The 22280-nt window shown below is 66.2% G+C and overlaps 8 protein-coding genes across 8 annotated transcripts in view; 4 read left to right on the top strand and 4 right to left on the bottom strand.

The window, feature by feature from the left end:
• The window catches only part of EMIHUDRAFT_217660 (RNA-binding protein), a gene marked incomplete at both ends in the record, with an annotated part of 1523 nt that extends 424 nt beyond the window's left edge, over nt 1–1099 (bottom strand). The window contains one exon of the mRNA XM_005760487.1: nt 257–1099. Within this exon, the coding sequence (XP_005760544.1) occupies nt 257–1099 (843 nt within the window). The remainder of the gene's footprint in view (nt 1–256) is intronic.
• Nucleotides 1100–1758: 659 nt separating this feature from the next.
• On the top strand, nt 1759–6393 carry EMIHUDRAFT_106155 (hypothetical protein; the record flags this gene model as incomplete). Its single annotated transcript, XM_005760486.1, has 5 exons — nt 1759–2640; nt 2671–3780; nt 4027–4162; nt 4236–4987; nt 5116–6393. The coding sequence occupies 5 exons, from the start codon at nt 1759–1761 to the stop codon at nt 6391–6393; spliced, it is 4158 nt and encodes a 1385-aa protein (XP_005760543.1).
• Nucleotides 6394–7085: 692 nt separating this feature from the next.
• On the bottom strand, nt 7086–8317 carry EMIHUDRAFT_217657 (hypothetical protein; the record flags this gene model as incomplete). The annotated part of the gene is made up of 2 exons (XM_005760485.1): nt 7086–7987; nt 8029–8317. The coding sequence occupies 2 exons, from the start codon at nt 8315–8317 to the stop codon at nt 7086–7088; spliced, it is 1191 nt and encodes a 396-aa protein (XP_005760542.1).
• Nucleotides 8318–8350: 33 nt separating this feature from the next.
• On the bottom strand, nt 8351–10251 carry EMIHUDRAFT_217656 (hypothetical protein; the record flags this gene model as incomplete). The annotated part of the gene is made up of 5 exons (XM_005760484.1): nt 8351–8495; nt 8606–9054; nt 9139–9498; nt 9655–9766; nt 10052–10251. 5 exons carry the CDS (start codon nt 10249–10251, stop codon nt 8351–8353), a joined length of 1266 nt encoding a protein of 421 aa, XP_005760541.1.
• Nucleotides 10252–11577: 1326 nt separating this feature from the next.
• EMIHUDRAFT_438359 (hypothetical protein) lies at nt 11578–12771 on the top strand. The gene has a single exon (XM_005760483.1). The coding sequence runs from the start codon at nt 11606–11608 to the stop codon at nt 12530–12532; it is 927 nt and encodes a 308-aa protein (XP_005760540.1). The 5' UTR covers nt 11578–11605; the 3' UTR covers nt 12533–12771.
• A 31-nt stretch (nt 12772–12802) lies between these two features.
• On the top strand, nt 12803–14526 carry EMIHUDRAFT_453156 (hypothetical protein; the record flags this gene model as incomplete). Its single annotated transcript, XM_005760482.1, has 5 exons — nt 12803–12925; nt 12986–13360; nt 13440–13643; nt 14088–14372; nt 14452–14526. The coding sequence occupies 5 exons, from the start codon at nt 12803–12805 to the stop codon at nt 14524–14526; spliced, it is 1062 nt and encodes a 353-aa protein (XP_005760539.1).
• Nucleotides 14527–15600: 1074 nt separating this feature from the next.
• EMIHUDRAFT_453155 (hypothetical protein) lies at nt 15601–16655 on the top strand (the record flags this gene model as incomplete). Its single annotated transcript, XM_005760481.1, has 4 exons — nt 15601–15868; nt 15938–16362; nt 16443–16489; nt 16572–16655. Coding segments are annotated over 4 exons (822 nt in total), but the record flags the coding sequence as incomplete, so codon positions are not given.
• Nucleotides 16656–17849: 1194 nt separating this feature from the next.
• EMIHUDRAFT_358946 (hypothetical protein) lies at nt 17850–18497 on the bottom strand. The gene has a single exon (XM_005760480.1). It carries the CDS (start codon nt 18366–18368, stop codon nt 17973–17975), a length of 396 nt encoding a protein of 131 aa, XP_005760537.1. The 5' UTR covers nt 18369–18497; the 3' UTR covers nt 17850–17972.
• Between the last annotated feature and the right edge of the window lie 3783 nt (nt 18498–22280).

Genomic DNA, 22280 nt, shown 5'->3' with positions numbered 1-22280 from the left:
CACCCCGTCAGCACCCCCTCAGCACCCCCTCAGCACCCCCTCAGCACCCCGTCAGCACCCCCTCAGCACCCCCTCAGCACCCCGTCAGCACCCCCTCAGCACCCCCTCAGCACCCCCTCAGCACCCCCTCAGCGAGCGCGCTCTCTCGCGCGCGGGGGGTAGCGCGCGCCTGGCAGCCGGAGGTCTGGACGGTGCCGGCCCGGGCGCGGCCGCCCGAGCCCGCCGTGGGCGGTGCCGCCTCCCGGTCCTCGCGCACGAAGATGGTGCGGCCGTCCAGCTCCGTCTCGCCGAGCGTCGCAATCGCGTTGGCCGCCTCCTGCGCCGTGGCGAAGGCGACGATGCCGCAGCCCTTGGAGCGGCCGTCGTGCTGCATCACGTCCGCGTGCACGACCTCGCCCGCCTGCCGGAAGTGGTCCTTGAGCGACTGCCACGACGTGTGCCACGAGAGGTTGCCGACGTACACGCGCGTCTCGCTCCCCCCGGGCGGAGCCGCAGCGGCAGCGCCCACAGCCCGGACCGCCCGCGGAGGAGGGAGGCCGTTGAAGCCGCCCATGTGGGGCGCGTTGGTGTGGGTCCCCGGCGCCGGCAGGCCACGCGGCGCCGCCGCCTCCCGGTCCTCGCGCACGAAGATGGTGCGGCCGTCCAGCTCCGTCTCGCCGAGCGTCGCAATCGCGTTGGCCGCCTCCTGCGCCGTGGCGAAGGCGACGATGCCGCAGCCCTTGGAGCGGCCGTCGTGCTGCATCACGTCCGCGTGCACCACCTCGCCCGCCTGCCGGAAGTGGTCCTTGAGCGACTGCCACGACGTGTGCCACGAGAGGTTGCCGACGTACACGCGCGAGCCGCCGGCGGCTGCGCCGCCGGCAAGTGCGGGGCTGCGTGGGGCGGGCAGCCCGCCGCCGTAGAACTTTCCGGCCGGTGCCGGCGCCCGTGTCCCCGGCGCCGGCAGGCCACGCGGCGCCGCCTCCTCCCGGTCCTCGCGCACGAAGATGGTGCGGCCGTCCAGCTCCGTCTCGCCGAGCGTCGCAATCGCGTTGGCCGCCTCCTGCGCCGTGGCGAAGGCGACGATGCCGCAGCCCTTGGAGCGGCCGTCGTGCTGCATCACGTCCGCGTGCACCACCTCGCCCGCCTGCCGGAAGTGGTCCTTGAGCGACTGCCACGACGTGTGCCACGAGAGGTTGCCGACGTACACGCGCGACCCTGCGCCCGGACGGCCGGTCCGGTGGGTGGCGGGAGCGCGCGGAGGTCCGGCGGGCGGAGGCCCGGGGGGTGATGTCGCGATGCGGGGGCGGCGGGCGGCGGCGGGGAGGGCGGGGGAAGCGGGAGCAGCGCCCACCCATGATGCTCTGCCCTCGTCTGGCCCGTGGCGGTCACACAACTCGATACGGGTTCCCTGATGAGGAAGGGGTGGTTGCAGCCTGAATCCGTTCACAGCCTTGTTATGAGAAGAAAATACGTCGTATCTTCACACCCCAAGGGACGCCCCCTGCCCGCAATCGGCCCGCGGCGCCTGCAAGCCGCAGCAGGTGCACCGAACCCGCCTCAAGTGTGTGTCTCAACCCACCTATCAACGAGAGTGTCTCTCTTGTCTCAACTTAACGTGCGTGCCTCAAGGCTTGGATGAGATCTTGTTTTTCTCTTTTCTGTCACGGTATATCCCTGCAAATGGGCATGGATGGAACTTTTGCCGTCGGGGGTGCGTCCCCTCGCGTTGTTGCACATCCTCGCGCGAGCGACGTCCGCCGCCAGAGTCGCGCTGGGATGCGATGGCTGGTCTTGGCGGTAGCGCTGCGAGCTGTCGTGGCGTCCGAGTCCTCTCTGCCACGCCATGTGGCACCGACCATCGACTCCTTGGGCGGCTACCTGTACAGTACTGCCTTCCAGATCGAGGCTGCCACGCTGGAGCTCTCGAGCCGCAAAGAGAACCCGACCTCTGTGACGGTAAAGGTGGAGCAAGCGGACTGCTACCGCATCTTTGTGCACGATCTGGCCAGCTCCATCTCGTCCGACGTGCCTCCGCAGCTCGCCCTCTCCTTCTCCGCCGCCGGTCTGCGCTGCGCGATAGGCAAGCTCGATGTCATTGCGGGACCCTCGGACGAGGCGGATGCGGTGAGGATACGAATGACCGAGGGCACGGTGAACATTCTCCGTGGCCTCGCCTCGCCCCTCCTGACGCCCCTCTCGGACCTCTCCGTCGTCATTGATGGCATTGCTGGCGACTTTTTGCTCTCGCTTGAGCCGCAAGGAGAGAGCGGCTTGCCGGCGGGCATCAACTTGATGAAAGGCGACCTCTCAATCCCAATGAGCGCCATCAACATCAACGTCGGCTTTGGATCTGGCATTGCCAACGGGGCCATCGGCATCCTCTCCGGCCTCATCGCAAACATGATCGAGTCGGAGGTCGCGCTCATGATCACAGAGGACGTCGACCCGGCGCTCACAGATGTCGAGCTGCAGCTGACCGAGATGATCGCCGACCGACCGCCGCCGGAGCCCGAAGGGCCCAAGGGGCCAGGTGGCTTCAGCTGGGCAGGCGAGGGCGGCCTCGACCCCGCCCTCTCGTGGCTCAACGACACCATCTCGAACGAGGCTCTCGCACACCGGCCGCCCAAAGGCAACCCGCAAGCCATGTGCTCACCCACGGTTGCCTCTCCCTAGGCCGTCGTGAGCGAGGCGCTGAGCCGGCTGATGCGTGTCGTCGCCGTGATGACTGTCGAGCCACCCCCCGCCCTCGACGCGACCGAGGCGCCCGACAGGATCGACCTCGCCTCGCATCTGCCTGAAATTCCGACATTCTCCGCCGGCCCTCTCGGCACGGGCTCCGTCGAATTCTCGGCGCTCTCGCTGCGAGGCCTCGATCACTTTGAAAACACCTCGGCCGCCCTGGTGGACGCGCGCTCCGTCCGTGTCGCAGCCCGACTGCCGTCGCTCAAGGCGCACGCCGCGCTCAAGCTCACCCTCACGCCCATCCCTGCCGAGGAGCCGAGCGAGGGCTGCAACGGATGCGCGTGGATCGCCGAGCACAAGTGCCCCTTCGACTACGAGTCTGACGCGCAGAATGAGGCAACGGATGACGGGACGGCGTGTTACCGCTTCTGCTGCCAAGTGCCGCCGCTCGTGCAAGAGCTTGTGGCCGACGTCGAGATCCGCGACACTTACGTCGAGGCGCTCTTCGCCATCTCGCCCGACGAGGCCGCCATGGAAGCGATCAGCCTCGCCCGGCTGGCGGAGCGGCCAGAGTGCGCCCTCGCCGTCATTGGCTTCGAGCCTCGCCATCTTGCGCTTCGCCTGTCGCCCGGCGATGTGGAGATCGGCTACGCCTACCCGCACACCGCCGACGGCGACGGCACACTGGGGGCGGCGGCACTCGCGACAGCAGGCTACGCCGTTCAACTCTTCGCAGGCGCCTCCCTTCCTGGCGCGATCGCTGACGCCATCGATGCCGCTCTTGGCGGGCCAGGGCTCAACATGCTCGCAAGTGCGATCGCAGGGGTCAATCTTGACGGCTGCGGAGCCGGCGTCGCCCCGCGCGGCTTCTCAGGGGCGTGGGCGAATCTGCCCGATCGCACGTCGATGCTGGAGGGCGCAGCTGCGGCTGACAATGAGACCGCGGCCGAACACGCGGCGCGGGCCAATCTGGCTATGCGGACTCTTGGTATCGACAGCATCAGCCTGCCGGGGGAACTGGTGAGTCTGGTGGTGACGGCGCCGCTCGCAGAGCCGACGCCGATCGAGATTGGCGTGAGCGACGTCTTCGTGTCGGGCCTCGCGTCGCTTAGCGAGGTATCGCTGCTGCTCGCCTCCAGAGCAGGGCCCAGCTTGAACGGAGAGGATATGGTGTACCCGATCTACAGCCGAGAGCTCATATTTGGCGTCGCCGAACGCCTCGTCGCTGATGGATTCGTCCCACCCGCTTGGAAATATGCGCCCTTGTCTCGAGGACCATCAACCCCAACTGGCCGGAGCAGGCGCTTGGCGCTCGGCGCGCCACCAGAAAAGAACCTGTTCACGACCTCCGACTTCTCTCAGAACCTGAACGCTATCGTACCCGAGCACTTGGTGCCCAAGATGCTCTCCTCCACGCTCCTTGTGACCTCTGCTGGCATGACTATCGACGCTCTCGAGCCCCTGCGCGCTTCGGTGGCAGTGCGCGTGTCGCTTTTGGGTGCTCGGCTCCGCATCTTGCCCGGCTTGCCTCTCGCCTCGTCCTGTAAGACCACCCTGCTGTCCTCCTTTAGGTGAGGACCTCTTGCTGTTCATCAACATCACTGCAATAAGCCTCACGGCGGAGGCGGCTCAGCAAGTTCTTGTGGCAGCTGATGCGCTTGGCGCACTCTCTCTCGCCGACCTCGCCACACCGTGCTTGCTGACCCCACTCGTTGGACTGCACCTCGACTCGCTCAGCGGCAGCGACGTGATGTTCGAAATCGCGCTGACGGCAAATAGCCTCACGACCCCAGCGACGATCGGGAGTGACTTCATCGGTGACCTCATGGCCGCCATTCTGCCTGGTACTCTTGGTGCGGTCAACGACGGGATAGTCGTTGGGCTCGAGATGGCGCGCGACATCTGCGTCAACGGCCCGCCGCCGCCGTCTCCCGAGGAAGAGGATTGGATCCCTGCGGCGGAGAAAATCGTCTCGATCAGTGTCTACGCCGCTGCGTACGGCATCAGTGCTTTGATCATCGGCGGGCACTTTCTCTGCTACTGTCTCTGCCGCTGCAGAGGCGGCCGCACCAAGGGAGGGCAGGCGGAGCTGCCAATCGCCGCCTACTACCACCCCTGTATCACATGGTCCCTAACAATCTTTATGCTTGCCAACGCGCTGCTCTTCGCCTACTCCAACGCTCCGTTCTTAAACGGAGCCGTGGTGCGCGCCACCGTTGATGTCGCCGGTGCGCCGCTTCCTCCGCTCAACGCGTTTGGCATGGGCCTCCCTTCGTCGGTGATCCGGTTCTGGCTGACTGGCGGTCTCGGCTACGTCCTCTCGGTACCCCCCCCCCCCCCCCCCAGTGCCCCCCTCCCAACTCCCCCTCCCCCCCCCTACATAGAGAACCCAAGCCAATGGTAGCGCGGCCGCCTCGCTGACCATCGCCCGCGTGGATCACCGTCCCACAGTCCTTTATCGTCGTCTTCTCGGGAATCTGGCCCACCGTCAAGCTCACGACCACCGTCTTTTGCCTCTGGGCGCCACCTTCGGTGCTGCCCGTCAAGCGGCGCGGGTTCCTGCTCGCTTTCTTCGAGGCCATGGGCAAGTGGTCGAACATTGATTCGCTGATGATCTTCATCCTGATGGCCGCGATGAAGATGGACTTCACCATTCCACCATCCCCCCCCGCACCACTAGACCCCGAGTTGGATTCCGGGCCGCCGGCCGCCTCGGTGATGGTGGAGGTGATGCCGACAGAGGGCATCTCGTACTTTATGCTCGCGGTCGTCATCTCCTTTGTCCCGACCGCCCTCGCCTTCCACATGCACAAGACTGTCGCGCTGCCGCCATCCCATCCGTGCGCCCGCACGCCGCGAACGAAGCGGAACCAGGGCGCAAAGGTGAGCGTGCCTGAGACCTTTCGGGGCTGCAGCACAATCTGCGGGCGCACTGGCATCTGGACCAACCTGTTCGTATCGCTGTCGCTGCTGGTTGCGCTCGGCGTCACCGCAGGCGCGTGCTTCCTCCCTGTCTTTCGCCTCTCAAAGGGCGGGCTCCTTGGAGTCGTGCTCGGTGACGCCGCAACAGAGGACTACTCCGTCATTGACAGCGGGCTAGGCCTGAGAACTGCCTCGCCCGCCTCCTTCGGCTGGCTGATGGAGGCCTACTGCTACGCCTACTTTGTCATGATCATGGGGGCGCCCCTGCTGTGGTACACGCTCGCATTCTTCTGCTGGGTTGTGCCGCTGACGCCCACTGCGCGGCATATCCTCGGCTTGGTGCTCAACATCTGCTTCTCCTTCTCGGCCCTCGAGGTGTATCTGGTCTGCATGATCCTCTCGTTGATGCAGCTCGACTCGATCGCACAGCAAATCGTCGGCGAGATGAGTGTGGGCATGTGCGAGGCGGCTGGGGCGGTGCTCGAGAAGCATTTCGGCGACCTCGTCGAGCCACCCACATGCCTCACCCTCTCCTCGGGCGTGCTCCTCTCGTACTTCCTGCTCTGTCCGGTGACCCTAATCGGCATACCGGCTGGGATGACAGTCGCCAGTAAGCTCGAGGCGTCGGCACTCGACGGCAATAAGAGGCAGGTCATCCCGGGGGGGCACAGGTGGGCGACGATGGATGAGGCCGACCTCGCAGCCGAAATGAGGGGAACCTCGCAGCCGCCCAAGGGTAGCAAAGGCAGTGTCGGTCGTGGCCAGTCCCTCGTCCAGTCTGGAAGCTCGGTGAGCACCATGTTGTAGCGAGCTCCCGGTAGCCCTCCACCTATGCATCCTAGCTCGTCGCCCGCTCTTGGTTCTCTCTACCCGGTATTGACATGTTGGGGGTTGAAAGAGTAGTCGTCCATGGCATGAGAGAGAAGACTCGAGCTCCCCGAATTTCTCTGACCTCATCTAGTCTCCCGAGCTCACCGCCACTCGTGACACTGACGTACGTGTGTCGCGCACATATGTGTCACATATTCGCGCGCGGCATTCTAGTCTATCTAGACTCTTTTTTGTACAAGGATACAAGCCACACATGATGGAGAGGGGGGGCGACACTGCTTCAGCAGCGTGCACCTCGACCTCCGGTACCGTGTTTGTTATGACCCCCCCCAATGAACACACCAGTGAGGGAGGGCGAGACGATCGAGGGGTCCCGTACCATGTACCATGCGGAATCGACCCTTGTATCCAGTGCTCAAGTGCTCAAGCCCCCCAGAACCAGAACGAAAAAGCCATTGGAGCCATTACCCGGGCCGGGCGCGGAGACGGGAGTGGCGGAGTGTGCTCATTTCTTCCCCCTCGAGCGGGAGTGGAAAAAGGGGTCAAGTGTCAAGTGACTCAAAAGTATGGCGTGAGAGCGCCGAAGTAGTGACTACAGTGTACACGTCGGCTGTCCTCGCAAATTGGAGGAGAGCTGAGCTCACGAAACGCTGCCGGGCAGTGTGTCATCATGATGCGAACTCACCGAACGTGTGGGGCAGCGCCGCGCTCGCATCTCGCATTGCCTCCTCGAGCAGAGCCAGCGCCCCCACAGCTGCTGGGTCGGTCGAGTCGTACAAGTTTATGGTCTCGTTTAGGTATGTATTCTGGTCATCGTAAATCTTGTAGAGCTGGTCGTCGTCTAGATAGAATGGGTAGTGCTCCGGAAGCTCGCCCTTAAACAGGCGCAGATACTGCCTGTGTCCGGGCGGAAGGCCCTGGTGGTCCACCGGGATGCCCTGGTCTGCGATCGCCTGAATTTCGGGTGGGAAGCGCTTGGCCAAGTACTTCCAACCGTCCCAAGACACAACCGCGCGCGTGTAGAAGACTTCGAGAAGAATGTACATCCGCCACAGCCAAGGAGCCGGCTCGCCCGCTGAGTCGACCGGCCCGCCCTCGAGGATGGGCCGGAGGCTCTTGCCGTCGAGCTGGACTGAGTCGGGAGTCGACGACGTCAGGTTGCTCGTCCAGACGAGCGCACCGTCCAAGGCGCATCCGGTGCTTTGGGTGCAGCCGGCGCGAATCTCTGGGGCAGTGCACAAGCGGGCGCCCGCTGCATGGCAGGCGGCCTCGGCCTCGGCATACGTCGAGGACTTGCGACACTGGGCAACCCCGCCGGGGCCGAGGCCGTCATCCGACTCTGCCCACACCGAGCAGCCCTCGCCCTTGGGCCACGTCGGTGCTTTCTCGGTGGCCGGGCCCATGGTAACGGTTCTTGCGCTATCGGAGCAGCAGCGCACGCCGTATTTCTCGTGCAATAACGCGGTCCTCTCCGGCATGCCTTCGCATTTTCGGTCCGCGATGCCACCCCCGCAGGCGAGCAGCACTCTCGTCGGGCCCTCAGGGGGTTCAACGGCCGTGACGTCAATGCCTAGTGTCCGGCGGGCAGAGATATGTGTCGGGGCCACAGACGATCGGATGCAAGCGGAGGCTGCGCGCCTGCGTAGTCGAGGATCGTTGGGAAGACGTCGAGGTGGTAGGTGAGCAGTGATGTCCCGGCCACAGCGGGCGCGACAATTCCGGGCCAGTTGACAATGAAAGGCACGTTGGTGGCCCAGTAGCAGGTGCCCTTTCCGATCACGTCCGCTTGGTGGTCTGAGATGTAGATGGTCATTGTCTGCTCGCGCATGCCGAGCTCGTCGACCTTGGCCATCAGCGACTCCACAGCGTCGTCCATCCATGTGATGGCCTGCGATTCCATGCGTCGAACGCTCAGCTTTGCCGCTGAGCTGGCTCACCCAGTGTGGGCAGTTGCCTGCATGTCGCGGTCGACAATGCCGGCCGCCAGCGCGCGATCGCGGACCGTGTGTCTTGGCTGGAGGTGCTCCTGCGGCGCGTCCTTCATGTCGTCGTAAAGGATGCCGAGCGGGGTGATGTACCTGCGAGGGCGGAGAGAGAGAGAAGAGGTCGGGAAGGGGGGCCGGCGGAGGGCTGAGAGGCGGGGATCTTGAGGGCGTGAAAGTGAGTGCATGCGAGGAGCCATGCGTACTCCTTCTTCTCAAGGCTGAACTTGATCGGAGGGCCGTGCGGCGCCGTGAAAGCGTAGTAGAGGAACCACGGCAGCTTGGCTTGCTCGGCTTGCTCCAGAAAGTCTCGCGCGCCACCCGTCACCCACTCAAGGTTGTGGTACTTGAGTTCAAATGGGATGTCGTTGTTCACCTCCACGGCACCGACGTTCGAGCGGTAGACGCGGTCGCACACCGTAAAGCCGAACTCTCTGCAGTGGTCTCGTGTCAAGTTGTTTTGCTTCTCGAGGAACGGGTGGTCTTGGTAGTCCGGGCTCGGGTCGTACGGGTAGATGAGCCGCGGTGCGCCGAGATGCCACTTGCCGACCGCGCCCGTGAGGTAGCCGTGGTCTTGAAGCGCCGTCGCTATCGTCAGGTCGCCTTGGACGAGGTAGGTGTTCCACTCGATGCTGACAGGGCCGCCCGCCGGGTACTGCGAGAGTATGTCGCTGCTGCGCGAAGCGAAACGGCCGTTTAGGACACTCCACCTGCTTGGTGTGCAAAGTGTAGACGTCACGTGCCCCCCCATGAACTTGACGCCTTCGTTGGCTAGCTTGTCGAGGTTGGGCGTATGCACTTCGCCGCCGTAAGCGCCAAACTCCTCAAAGCTCTGGTCGTCAGAGTAGATGAGGAGGAAGTTTGGCGGTGGCGGCGGTGCCGTGCATGTGTACACGCTGACCGTGTGGTGCGTCGCGCTTGTTCTGTCAGTCCACACCGTATCGCAGGTCGCCGTGAGGCGGCACCATTTGGTCGTGAAGTAGGAGACAAAGCTGCACCCGCTGCTACTCTCGCACCGCTGCTGGCACGTGGCGAGGTCGGGCGCGAAGCCGGCAGCAAGGGCCGTGGCACCGCCGTCGCCACAGTATTGTCGTTCCGCCTCAATGCTCGGGTATGAGCAAATTTTGGGCGGCGGCGGCGAGGGAGGCGCGAGCGGGGATGGTGGCGGGCCCGGAGGCAGCGGCGGCAGCTGCGGCGGCAGCGGCGGAGGCGGCACTGGCGGCGGCGGTGGAGTTGTGGAGCTCCACACAAGCACTCCATCGTACCCGCAGCCAGTGGCACAGCACACATCAGCCATCAGCTCCGACTCGGTGCATAGCCGCATTCCATTGTCCGCGCACGCAGCCTCCGCGTCCTCGTACTTGGCTCTGCGCGGCAGGCACCGGCCACCGACCTTGGACACGCAGGAAGGGACGTCGCTACCAACAACGTCAAAGCAGCAGCGAGCAGCCAAAAGGGCTGTATCCGGAACTTCAACATGGGCAGGGTTCAACGGATTTGGGCACCCGTCGACGGCCACGTGCATGGGCAGCGGAGGCGGTGGCGGTGGTAGCGGCGGCGGCGGCGGCAACACCATGGGTGGGAATGCCGGAGGCGGCGGGGGCGGTGAGAGGGTGCACTGCACGCAACCTACACAGTTGGGCCATCCGCACTTTGTGGTCCATTCATAGGAGTTCCAGGAGCAGTAGCGAAAGCACGAGCCGGGAGACGCCGAGCTGAGGGATCTTCCCGTTGCAGCGTGCAGTTGCAGCGGTGAAGCCTGCGGCTGCTGCAGCTCCGCCGATTGCGATGGATGCAGGGTTGGTAATGCGTAACAAGTGGGGGCAAGCAACTGGAGCAGAGTAGCACGCATGGCGAATGCATGTACAGTGGTCGCCTGGTCGTTTTTCGGGCTTAGTCAGCCAAAGAACCGGATCCTATCTTTGAAAAGTAAAAGAAGTAAAAGCTCGCTTTTCTATTACCGCTTTTGCCAGATCTAAGTGACGGGGGAGGCTTTAAGAACGGCTACTTATTACTCTCGCAATACAGTTGCAACGGAGGTGGCTGGTGGTAAATCCTGAGTGGATCTCTTCGCATTGTACGTACGTTTAGCTTACTGGGAGAAAAAGGTGGAGGGGGTTGTGTTCTCGCATTGTACGTCTCTCTCTCTCCTCGCATTGTAGGTCAAAGGTCAGAGCCGGCCCTTTTATAAGAATAAGGGAAGAGCCCTTGCCCTGCGAACGCGCACCCCCGGGGCTAGGGCTCTCTTGCCCGCAACCCGATACCGATCATCCGGCCCGCTGGGTGCGCTTCTGAGCTCCTCGGCCCTGGATGTGAGGTTACTGACTGCACTCCAAGTGCTCCAAGGTGAGCTGCGGTCCCGGATCCGATGCCGCCAGCCAGTCTCCAGAATGCCACCGACTCAAGACGCACACGCCTCCATCCACACCGCTCACTCAGAACACCGCAGACTTGCACAATGCCAAGTGCGCGCGCCGCAGGCGACGAGAAATTTTGAGCTGAGCTGGGAGCTCCCGTCGTCTGTTCACACTCGTGTCGTCGTGTCTGCCTAGGTGTCTGCCTTTTCTCGGAGCCACGCCTGCGGCGCGCCGTGGTTTCTTAATTCTTTGCGGGAATCGCTCGGCGTGGTTTCTTAATGCCACGCTTTCTTAATGCCCGCAACCCACTGTATTTGAGAATATAGACCCTATTTGGAGCTGTGTTCTTGTCATATTCGAGAATATAGGCCCTATTTTGGACAAGAATACGGAAAGAATACGGAAAACGAATATAGATCGTACTTGGCGAGAAAAACGTGTACAGGCCAACGAGGGTCGAGGGGGGGGGGGGGGGCACATCGCGGCGCGGAGAGGGCTGCGGCTGGGCACAGGGCACAGGGGATCTCTCTCACATGGATACGCACTCGGCGGCACGAAGGCAAGCAAGGCTGGGCAGCCTGCTATTGGTGCTCGGATCCTCGCTCTCTCTCTTGCCTGCAGAAGCAAAATAACAAAAAAATCTGATCCCCCGAATGCCACGTTCGGATCGCTCCTCATCGCAAACCCTTTGAGCAGTTCACCCTCGGGAATGTTAACCCTGTCAGCAGTTCACCCTCGGGAATGTTCGATCGGGAGTGGGGTGCACTGACAAAAACCAAAAACAAAACGCGCGTCAGCGGCTCCTTGGAGATAATCGAGCCCGTCCGGGACACGTGCAGTGTCTCCGCCATGTCACCCTTCGTGCAGATTCCGGTCGGAGAACACCCACAGCTGGACGACGACGAGGGTGAGGACGAGCTCCTTCCCGCGCCGCCCGACAGGCTCGAGAGCATCACCTCGTCTCGCCTGTGGTGGTCCGTTGACGGCATCAAGAACTTGATCCAGCCGTCCACGATAGACTTGGTGCCGGCGCCGGCGGCGCCGAGCGCGGCTCCTGACTACGGCTCCATCGTACTCAAGATTGACTCGCTGATGTCGCACGTGCGCGGCGAGCACATCCTCTCGAACCTCAAGTACTTTGAGATGAACGTCTCCGTCATGGCCCGCGCAAGCGGCAGCGACACGCCGATCCCGTACACCAAGGACAAGGTCTCGGTCGCGCTCGTCACCGAGGACGGCCTGCCGCTCATCCGGCTGCTCAGCGACGAGGACCGGCAGTTTGTGCAGCTGGTCGGCCCCGACGGCGTGGAGCTTCGCGAGGCGGGCCCGGTGGACGTGCAGCCCGACGGGCAGGTCTTCTTTCGCCTGCGGCTGGGCAAGCGGATGATCTCGTCCAATTTCGGCAAGCGGCTCCGGCTGCTCGTCTTCCTCAACGTTGAGCAGGAGACGCTGCAAGAGTTCCCAAACCTCAGCGTCGTCTCGCCGCCATTTGTGGCCAAGACGCGACTACGCAACCCGAAGCCGGAGAAGAAGGAGAAGGAGGCCGGCTCCAGCACATGGCGCTCGCCCTTGCCGGTGCTCCCGACCGGCACGCCAACGACAGGCTCGTCACGCCCGGGCGTGGTGCACGACCCGGTGACGTACCAGGTGTCCGCCCTCGTCCAGCGCCTCGTGGAGCTCGAGAAGCGCGTGCGCGAGCTGGAGCAGCAGCGGCAGCCCGAGGACAGGCCGGCCAAACAGGCCAAGAGCGAGACGTGGGCGACCGCCTCGGCGTGACCGCGTCTCCGTCCCCCCTCGGGGGGTATTTATCGCCATCGTTGCAGGGGCGGGGAGGCTGAGCTCGTGTCTCCCCCGTCCGCACGCCCTGGCGCACGCGCGTCCCTCGTCGGAGTGCGGTACGTACAATCCATGGCATGCGCAAAGCATAGAGTTCATAGGCCGGCGCCTGCAGCTTAGATCAGAAGGGTTTCAGCGGCAATCGACGAAAATAAACGTGCGCAGGCGGCCTCTTGTCTAAACGCCCGCGAGGCAGCCGAGGGCCGGCTCATGAGGTGGCGCGACTTCGTGCGGCCCGCGCTCGCGAAGGCGGTACGAGCGCGGCTCTCGGTGCTCGAGCCCAACGCCATGCAGTGCGAGGCGCTTCGGCCGGCCATGCGCGGCGAGGCGCGAGTCGCCAGACCGCCCTCGATGATCGCCTGGTGAGTGAATCGCTTGCTCGCCGCGCGATAGGACCTGCTGCTCGTGGCGCAAACGGGCTCCGGCAAGACGCTTGCCCTCCTCTTGCCGCTGCTCGAGAGCGTGACTCGAGCTGTGGAGCAGAGGCCTTCCGCCGCCTGCACGGCGCTGCTGCTCGCGCCGAGCGATGTGCTCGTCGAGCAGCATGCTGCGACAGCGCGAACCCTCCTGGCCGGCCTGGATCCTCCGGTCGAGCTCGACTGCGACACTGGCGCTTCGCTGACTGGCGTCGGCGGCCTGCTGGAGGATGCGTCGCGCGTCCCTTCGCTCCTGGTCGCGACAGCTGCTGGGGCGCGCCGTCGCCTCGAAGCGTCGGGTGGCGCTGGGCGTGAGTGGGCGGCGCGGCTAGCAGCGGTTGCCATCGACGAGGCGCACGAGAGATGGGCAGAGATGGGGCAGAAACCGATGCCCTTCACTCCTCGCGACCGACGTCGAACCCTCGCCACAGGCGGACGCCGTCCTGTGCGGACGGCCGCACGACACTGCCCTGCGGCCGGACGCCGACGCCCTCCTCGACGCTCTCCCCGCCGGCACACAGCACCTCCTCGCCACGGCCTTCCTCACCTCGGAGCACGAGGTCGCGCTCACGCGCCGCTTCCGCCGCGCCGTGCGCGTCAGCGAGCACTCCACCGCCGGCCAGCGAGGGGTGATGGTCCCCACCTTGCGCCAGCTCTTCCGCTACCTGGGGCCCGGCGCCGTCGCTCCTCCTCCCTCTCCCCGCCCACCCTGCCCCTCTGACTGACTGCGGGAGGCGCGAGCCGCAGGCGCGAGTCGCGAGGTGGCCCTCCTTCTGCCTTGGCCTCCTTCTGGCCGCCACGCCGCCTCGCCTTTGTGACGCTACTGTGCCGCGTCTCTAGACGGCCCTCCTCTCGGCGCTGCGCAGCGCGGAGGACGACCCGTGGCTCCGCGAGGGCGGCGACGCCACCCCCTCGCCTCAAGCCTCCGAGCCCGCAAGCCCCACGAGGCTACGCCTCCTCTCTTAGGGACCACGATGATCTTCTGCGAGCCGGCCGCCGCCGCCGCTGTCCACGCGCGCGCACCCTGAGGGAGGCGCCACCTGCCGTGGAGATGCGAGCGTGACAGGATTGCGCGATAGGGGCGCCTCGTGGCGGAGATGCCGCAGCTCCGCGCCGCGCTGTTGTGTGAGGGGGCGGCGGCCCCCGAGGGAAGCGCGGAGGCCGTGGCTCGCTTCGCCTCTGGTGAGGCGCGGGCACTCGTGTGCACTGCGGCGGCGGCACGAGGACTCGACTTCCCGCGGTTGCGGCATGTCTTGCTCTTCGATATGCCCAAGGACGTCGCTGGTTTTGTGCACTCCGCGGGTCGCACGGCGCGCCGAGGAAAGGAGGGGCTCGTCACTTGCTTAGTCGAGTCGGGCGCTGAGGTGCGCTGGGCAGACCTGAGGGAGGGGAGGCTACGTCCCAACCACAACCTCTCACGTGTGGCTCTCTCGTGTGGCACAGGTTGGTCGCTTCCGCCAGCTGCACGCGCTCCTACCTGCACGTGCGCTTGAATTCTCTGCAGCGCCGGCCAGCTGACAGAGCACGACGTGTATCTAGAGCGCCAAGAGTGTAGGGTTTGTCCATTGCGTATATTACCCTTCAGCAGATGAGTGCGGGCGGCGCCAAACGCGAGCCGAGCAGATCTTCAAATCACAAATCAAAGATGACCGGACACTCTCCGCAATAAGAGACCTGACTGCACTCTGCAGACCCTGTGGACTGTTCAGAGTAGAGTGTTCAGCTCTAGTTGACACCTCTCGTGTTTATTAATTAAGGTAAAAATGAGCGAAGACGCCCCCATTGAAGGGGCATTGTGCACCCCCGTGGGACGCGGCCCGTTGCCCCGCATTAGCGTATACGCCGCACGTGCGCCGCCCACGCTCGTCTTCGTGAGTAGAGTACGACTAAATCATGCGCCCGGATAAAGCGTAGGTGTGGGGGCAACCCTCCCTCTCCGCTCTCCCTGGGATGGCCGAGGTGGGGCCCTCGGCCTCGCGTCGATGTGGGGTCGGGGACTAAGGTTCAAGCGGTGGGCTGGGGGTGGGCTCAAAACTTCAGCCAATCTGTCCGACTGAGCCGGGACGCATGGCCCAGTGCCTCCTGCGAAGGGTGAGCAAGTTTGGCGTCATAGGCTTGTGCGAAGGACTCGCTGTTCTGTTGGGTGGACGGATGGAGTGAGAAGGTGATAACAGTAGTCACCTCACCACGAGCAGAGGCAATCCCACGCCGAGTGCTTGTCCCATTGAGTGCACGGAGCTAAGTGCCTCGCCGTTCCGCAGGAGTCGCTTAGGCGGCTCCCGTGGTGTACCTGTGTTAGTGCCAGTGCGCGCCAAAAACCCTGCCCAGTGTTGGTGCACGGAGCTCGTAAAAAAGAAAGAAAACACGCAAACCAAGGGAGGGATGGGAGGGGCACGCCGCCATAACTGCTGCTAAGTATGCACAGAATTCTTTTTCACGGCTCCGGTGGTGTGCCGGTGATAGTACTAGCACGCGCCAGTTCGCACCTCCGAGCTGTGCGTCTGCTGTGAGAGAGAGTTCTTTTGTTTAAATTCTTTTCCACCTCGAGGCAGAGAAGCCCGCGTTGCTGTTAGCGGTGTGCCGGTGTGCACGATGTTCGGCGCGGCCGCAGCGCCGGCCAACCCGTTCGCCGCGACGCCAGCTACGCCCGGCGCGACGCCGGGCGGGCTCTTTGGGGCAGCTCCAGCGGCCACCTCCACACCCTTCGGCGCCGCAGCACCCGGGAGCAACCCGTTTGCCGCGACGCCAGCTACGCCCGGCGCGGCCCCGGCCGCGGGCGGGCTCTTCGGTGCGGCGACGCCAGCGGCTGCGCCGGCGGCAGCGTCCACCAGCCTCTTCGGAGGCGGCGGCGGCTTGTTTGGCAAGCCCACAACCAGCGCTGCCCACGGACCATTGGGCACATCTCACTTGTGGAGGGCGCTCATATTAGGCGCGGCAGCGCCGGCGGCGACTGCTGCGGGCGGCACCGCGGCCACAACAAAGCCGGCAGCAGGCGGCCTGTTTGGAGGCGGCTCGCTGTTCGGCGCGGCGCCAGCGCCGGCCGCGGCGGCGCCGGCGGCGGGCGGCCTCTTTGGCGGCGGCTCCCTCTTCGGGGGCGCGGCCGCGGCGCCCGCGCCCGCGGCGCCGGCCGCCGGCTCGCAGTCGCTGCTGCGGCTGAATGCGACGTACGAGCAGCTGCCTCGCGAGACGCAGGAGTGGCTCTCGTCGACGGAGCGGAAGATACACGAGTGGCGCGCCGTGGCGGACCGGTTCCCGGCACCGGCCTCGCTCGACATCGCCGCGGCGGACAAGCTCGCCGCCGAGGCTGCCCGCGAGACTGAGCTGCTCGAGCAGCGGTCGCAGCTCGACGCGCAGGCTCCCCGCCGAGCTGCAAGGAGGCGGCTCGACAGCCCCGTGACACGTCCCGTGACACGTCCAGCGGCATGCACCCGCAGGCCCTAGTCGGCTACAAGGAGGCGGTGCAGCGCACGGTCTCTGAGGGTGCGGCGAGCACGGGATCCCCTCCCCCCCCCACCCACCCCACCTTCGCACGCCACACGTGGACCGCGCCTGCCCCGCCAGGCCACCAGATGGAGCGCGACCTTGCGCGCGGGGACCTCGCGGCGCGCGCCCCGGCGCTGCCCTCGCCTTTCTTCGAGGCGCGGCTGCGGACGATGGGGGAGGAGGCGGCGGCGCTGCAGGCGCACGGCGCAGAGCTCGACGCCACAGGGCTTTCTCCGGGCCCTCTCCGGCCCTTACTCACAGCCAGCTCTGAGCCTCCCTTCAGGCGCACATCGCGGAGCTCGACGCGGCGCTCGCGCCTGCGCCGGCGAGCCACGCAGGCGCGGGGGGGGGCGGGCTCGCGGAGCTGCTCGAGGCGCAGCGTGTCCTCTTCGAGCGGGCTGCCGCGCGGCTGCACGCGCAGCACGTCCGGATGGAGGAGCACCGCAGCAAGCTCCGCCAGGCGGCCGGGCAGCACGCTGAGAGACAGCACGCTGAGAGACAGCACGCGGAGAGACCGCACTCTCTACAGGCTGCACGCTCGGAGCACACTCTAGCAGGGGCTCGGCCCCCCCTCCCGCCAACCCTCCTCCGCGCCGCCAACCAGGCACTCGGGTACGACCCGCTCGCCGCCGCGCGGAAGCGCCACCAGGCGCTGCGCGACAAGTACAAGCCGCCCGACGACCCTCCCATGCCGCTCGCAGCGCCTGAGCAGCCGCCTCCCGCGCCGCCGCCCGCTGCCGCCGCTGGAGCGCCCGCCGCGCCCGCCGCCCTCAACCCGTTCGCCGCAGCCCCCGCCCCCGCGTTGGGCGGCCTCGGGGGCGGGCTGCTCGCCGCGCCGGCCGTTTCGCCCTTCGGCGCCGCGCCCGCCGCGCCCGCCCCCGCGGCCGGCGGGCTTTTCGGCGCCGCGGCGCCGGCCGCAAACCCGTTCGGCGGCCTCGGCGCCCCGGCAACGACGACACCGTTCGGCGCGCCCGCCCTCGGCACGTCCGCGTCGTCGCAGTCGCTGCAGAGGACAAAGAAGAAGACGGCCAGCCGGCGCTGAGGCCCTGACGACGACCAAGGCGCACGCCAGGCGAGAGGCATATTTCGAGGTTTTCGACGCGGCCCGCGGCCCCCCGGCCTCGCTCCTCCACGGAACTACTCTCTCATGCGTATTATAATACGATTTTTATCGCATGAGGCAGGGCTCGCGCAGGCAGACATATATTTTAGACTGTCATACAAAACAGCGGACGCGCCCACAAAGAACCCTGTACCCGCTCCGGCTCCGCACAATTGATCGCGCACGGGCCTCGGGCGGGGGCCTGTTCCTTTACCCATCTCACAGTAGAGGTGTCCGTTTTTATTTATTTTATTTTAGCGGACGCGCGCCCACATAAATAGGACACCTCAACTCAGGAGCGGGCGCGCGCCCGCCGCCCGCCCCGGGAGAGCGGGACAGCACAGGCTTGCGCCTCGGAATATGTAAACTCTGCTTCGGGTCACGGCTCGAGCCTCGAAAGCATGGCAGAGAGCTCCTCTGGCGTGAGGGGCGGCAAGGAGGGCGTGTCGGCACTCGGCCTCGTCGCGGGGACGGACGGGGCAGGGTCGTCACTCCACAAGCTGCTGAGGTCCAGGCCGAGCGACGCGGGGAGAGCGGCGTAGGCTGCCTCACTCTCCGCAGGTGCCGGCATTGGGAGCGGCGGGTTGGCGTAAGGCGCAGCAGCCGCGGCGGAGAGCGCGGCGGGGAGCGCGGCGGGCACCGCGGTCGGAGCCGCAGTCGGCGGCGCGGCTTCTCCGTCGAACCCCTGGTGGAGGAGCAGCTCGGCGGCCGCGTTGACGTTGCCGCGGCACGCCTTGAGGGCGGAGCGGCAGCGCTCGCGCGTCGCGCCGCACATCTCGTGCAGCGAGTCGACCAGCTCTTCCGACGCCTCGGCGCTGCCCGCCGTTGCGGCGCCGGGCGGCGCGGGCGGGGGCGAATCGGGCGCAGGCGCGGGCGCGGGCGCGGGAACGTGCGCGGCGCGCGGCGCCGTGCGCAGCTGCGCCTTTTGCCTGGTCGGCTGCTCGTCTGGCTTTGGCGCTCCGGGTCCGCCGATCGAGGGGCAGAGGTGGATCCAGTGGCCGGGCCGGCCGCAGAGGCGGCAGACGTAGTTCGGCGGAGGCGCCTATACAACCGGCCAATCTCGGGTGAGCCCCGCGCCGTCTCGAGCCGTGCGGATGCGGCAGGAGTGTTTGCCTTCGGGTCCCCCTTGTGCGGGCAGCGGTCGAGCCAGTGGCCGGGCACGCCGCACAATCTGCAGACGTAGTCTGGCGGCGGCGCACCGCCGCGCGCGCCCCTGTTTCCGGCGGCGCGCGAGCCGAGGTTGGGCGGGGCGGCGGCGGTGAGCGTCATGCCGTCGCGGAACTCGACCTGCTCCGTCTCGTGCGGCGAGTCTGGCCGCTGGGAGAGGCGCCACGCGCCCTGCGAGAGGGGGCCGTCCGAGACGACCCGCGCGGGCGGCGAGAGCGTCTCGAGCACGGCGTTCATCGCCTTGAGCGTCGAGTGCGTCCGCCAACCGCCGGAGTTGAGCGTGACGGTGCCGCTGGAGTGGAGAGTGACGATGTTGGTCTGGTGCAGCTGCACAACCACCTCGGACGAAGACGTGAAGACGCGGCAGCCGGGGATCGCGTCGAGCGAGAGCGGCTCCGCTGCAGCGGCCGGCGCCGCCGGGGGCGGCCGGCTGAGCACAGGCAGCGCCGGCTTCGCGGCGATGGCTGCCCAGCCGCTCGGCTTGGGCAGCTCGGCGCCGCCGTCGCCGCCCGCGCCGCCCGCCTCGCCGAGGATCTGGCGCAGCAGCGCCTGCTCCTGCTCCGCCGACGCATCCTGCGCGCTGGCCGCGCCGCCACTCCGCTGCAGCCAGCCACCAGGACTCTGCTGCTGCTGCTGCTGCTGCTGCTGCTGCTGCTGCTGCTGCTGCTGCTGCTGCTGCTGCTGCTGCTGCTGCTGCTGCTGCTGCTCACCCCAGAGCGGCGGCGCCGACGCCGGCTGCGCGTCGCACGCCCAGTGGAACTCGGGCGCGTCCGGGTTGACCCCTCCCGCCCCGGCGAGGCTGAAGAGCGCCTGCGGCTCCGCCTGCCGCGCCTCTGCCTGCGGGGCGGCCTGCGGCGGCTCGTCCTGCACTGCGCGGCGGGCTGGCTCGGCGGGGGGCGACGGGGGCGCCGGCGCCGGCGGGGCCGCCCCGAGCGCCGGGAAGGACTCGAGGTCGTCCTTGTCGGGCGCGACGAAGGGCCGCTGCTGCGGCGGCGCCTCCCTCTTCGGCGGCCACTCGTCGCACGCGGTGACCCACTCCTGCGGGTAGGAGCCTCCCTCGATGGCGTAGCCCGCGTCCACCGCCTCGTCGATGCAGAGGTGGACGCCGCGGCCCTCGGAGCGGCACCAGGCGAAGAGCACCTACTCGCGAGGGCGACCCTCTCGAGCGCCACGACTCCTCCCCTCTCCCTCCCCTCTCTCTCGAGCGCGGTGGCCCCGACTGCAAATCGGGACTGCGACGCGAGAGGCGCATCTACTCCGTGCCGTCTTGAGGACGGCTCCGTGCGGCGCGCCGACGGGCCGCTGGGCGCGGTAGTCGGACTCGGTGGCGATGAGGAGGAAGAGCCGCCGCAGCGAGGTGGCGCCCGCCTCGACCAGCATCGCCCACTGCGCCTCTGTCGCGGAGATGAAGAGGCCGTCCTCTGCTGATCCGCCGTGCCGAGCCAGCTCGCCGTCGCGGCGGTAGTGCACGCCCTCGTGCCTGGGAGCGCCGACGTGGCCACCGTATCCGCCAGGGACGCCCCCGTAGTGCACCTCCGCCATGGGCGGCTGCGCGTACTCGGCGTCGAGGCCGTCATCGTACTGCTGCGCCGCGCTATAGTCAAAGCCGCTATAAGAGGCCGGAGGCGGGCCGAGCGAGCCGCCGCCGTAGCCTCCGCGGAAGAGCTGCTGCTCGTGGCTGTACGCGCCGGCGCGGGGGTGCGCAAACTGCTGCCGGTGGAGCATGTGCGCAGGCGCCTGCCCGGGAAGTGGTGGCGGCGGCCTGTGCTGAGCGAGCGGGTGGTGTGCCAGCGGTGGCGCCGCCTGGCCATAGCCGAGCTGGCGCGGATCCCGGTAGCCACCGATTTGGTGGTGCTGCTGCTGCAGCGGGGGCGGCGGGGGCGGGGGCTGGGGGTTTATGGACTGCTGCTGCTGCATCTGCTGCATCGGGTACGCCAACGGCTTGCCGCTGCCGCACCGAGCGCATGCCGGCATGAAATCCTGGTTGGGCGCGTAGCAGTTGGGACAGTACCAGCCTTGCTGCATGCTCCAACCCTGCTGATGTGGAGTGGCCACGCAGTTGGCACGAGAGGTTCCGCGGGCTTTGGAGCGAGTAGTGAGTGAGGAGGTGGGAGCCACACGGCACAAACAACCCCTCTTCACAGCCTTGTTATGAGAAGAAAATACGCGCAGGGAATGCGCTGGTCTGTGAGAGGTTGAGGTGCGAGCCCTGGAGGCCCTGGGGATGGGGGGAGACTACCCGCGGGCCTAGAAGGCCCGCGCGCAGGGGGGTGGGACATTGAGACCGGTCATGAATGAGTGCGCGACACGCATGTTGCGAGCAGCGTTGTTGATGTTCTGCGCGTCGCCACAGACGGCGGCGCGCGAGAGCTGTTGCGAGTGGTGCTGGACGAAGCCCCGGGCGCTGCCGGAGGCTGTGCCGTAGTCGGTGCGGTCGACGGCGCTCGGGCTGCCGACCTCTTTGGCGAAGTTGAAGATGATTCTCTTGGTTGGCGGCGCGATACCGCCTGGCTTTCGACGAGACAAATCTTGACGATTCCGTTCTTGACATGGAGCGCGTCGTAGTACTGTCCCTTGTGCTCTTTGACCCAGCCTTTGCCGGTCGCATGGACGAGCGGGCCCTGTGACTTGTGCCCGCGCTCTTTGCACCCAAGAACCTTGAGCAAGGTTTGGTTGACCCGCCGAGCCCTGCCGAAACCAAATTTGTGGCCCAGTGACGCACAGCATCCGCCGTGTGCCGCCGAGCCCTGCCCAGCCTGCCTCGTCTTTGTGAGGGCGCTAGGCACCTTGACTTCATAGTGGACATCGCGCTGGGACTGCAGGTCCCCGCCGATCATCTGCCGATCTCACACATGTCGGTGACGTGCCCCTCGTTGATGAGATGGAAAGTCGTCTGAGGGCGTTCGCCTTGTCACCGAGCACGAGCTTCACACGAAAACACAACCCAGGACTCAAGACGCACGATGCGAATTCTTTTCCCCGCGATGTCCACCCCACCGCGCCGCCGCTCGCGCCGGGTAAGCTCAGCTGTGAACTTCCCCGTTGTTTGCTCTTGCTTGCGCGTGACTCCCGTGACGAAACACGACCAACGCACCGGGCGCCTGCCCGAGAACTTGAGTTCGAATACGTAGGAGGCATCAGAGCAAAATTGAGCCCGCTCAGGTGTGAAAGTATATATCGAAAAAATATAAGGGTCAACTCGCCGATTTCGAACCGGAGGCCACTCGACCATCGAGGTGCCACCGGCCGACCTCAACAGAGTAGATGTTCGTGGACCGGTAGCGTCGAACCGGCGGCCCATACCCGTAGCACATTACCGAGGGAACACACACACACACCGACGCCCGAAGTGCCAAGAAGGACGTCATCAGTACGAAACCTCAGAAAAGGCCATGGGCGCCGAGACGGAACATTCCCTCGAGAGGACAAAGAAAGCCGTCGCACCCCCTCCTTGCGCAGTGTCCCCCGCTATGTGTCGCCGATTGGGGCACGCTATCCTGTGCAGTCAGGGCAAGCGGGG

This window comes from Emiliania huxleyi (assembly GCF_000372725.1).
Source record: "Emiliania huxleyi CCMP1516 unplaced genomic scaffold EMIHUscaffold_75, whole genome shotgun sequence".
Taxonomy (NCBI): Eukaryota; Haptophyta; order Isochrysidales; family Noelaerhabdaceae; genus Emiliania; species Emiliania huxleyi.
Note: the sequence above shows the minus strand (reverse complement) of the source record. Positions and strands in the feature narration are given on the sequence as shown.

Bases quoted from the DNA above. Each gene is read 5' to 3' on its own strand.
- EMIHUDRAFT_438359 (XM_005760483.1), top strand. From the start codon at position 11,606: ATGTCACCCTTCGTGCAGATTCCGGTCGGAGAACACCCACAGCTGGAC.
- EMIHUDRAFT_358946 (XM_005760480.1), bottom strand. From the start codon at position 18,368: ATGTGCGGCGCGACGCGCGAGCGCTGCCGCTCCGCCCTCAAGGCGTGC.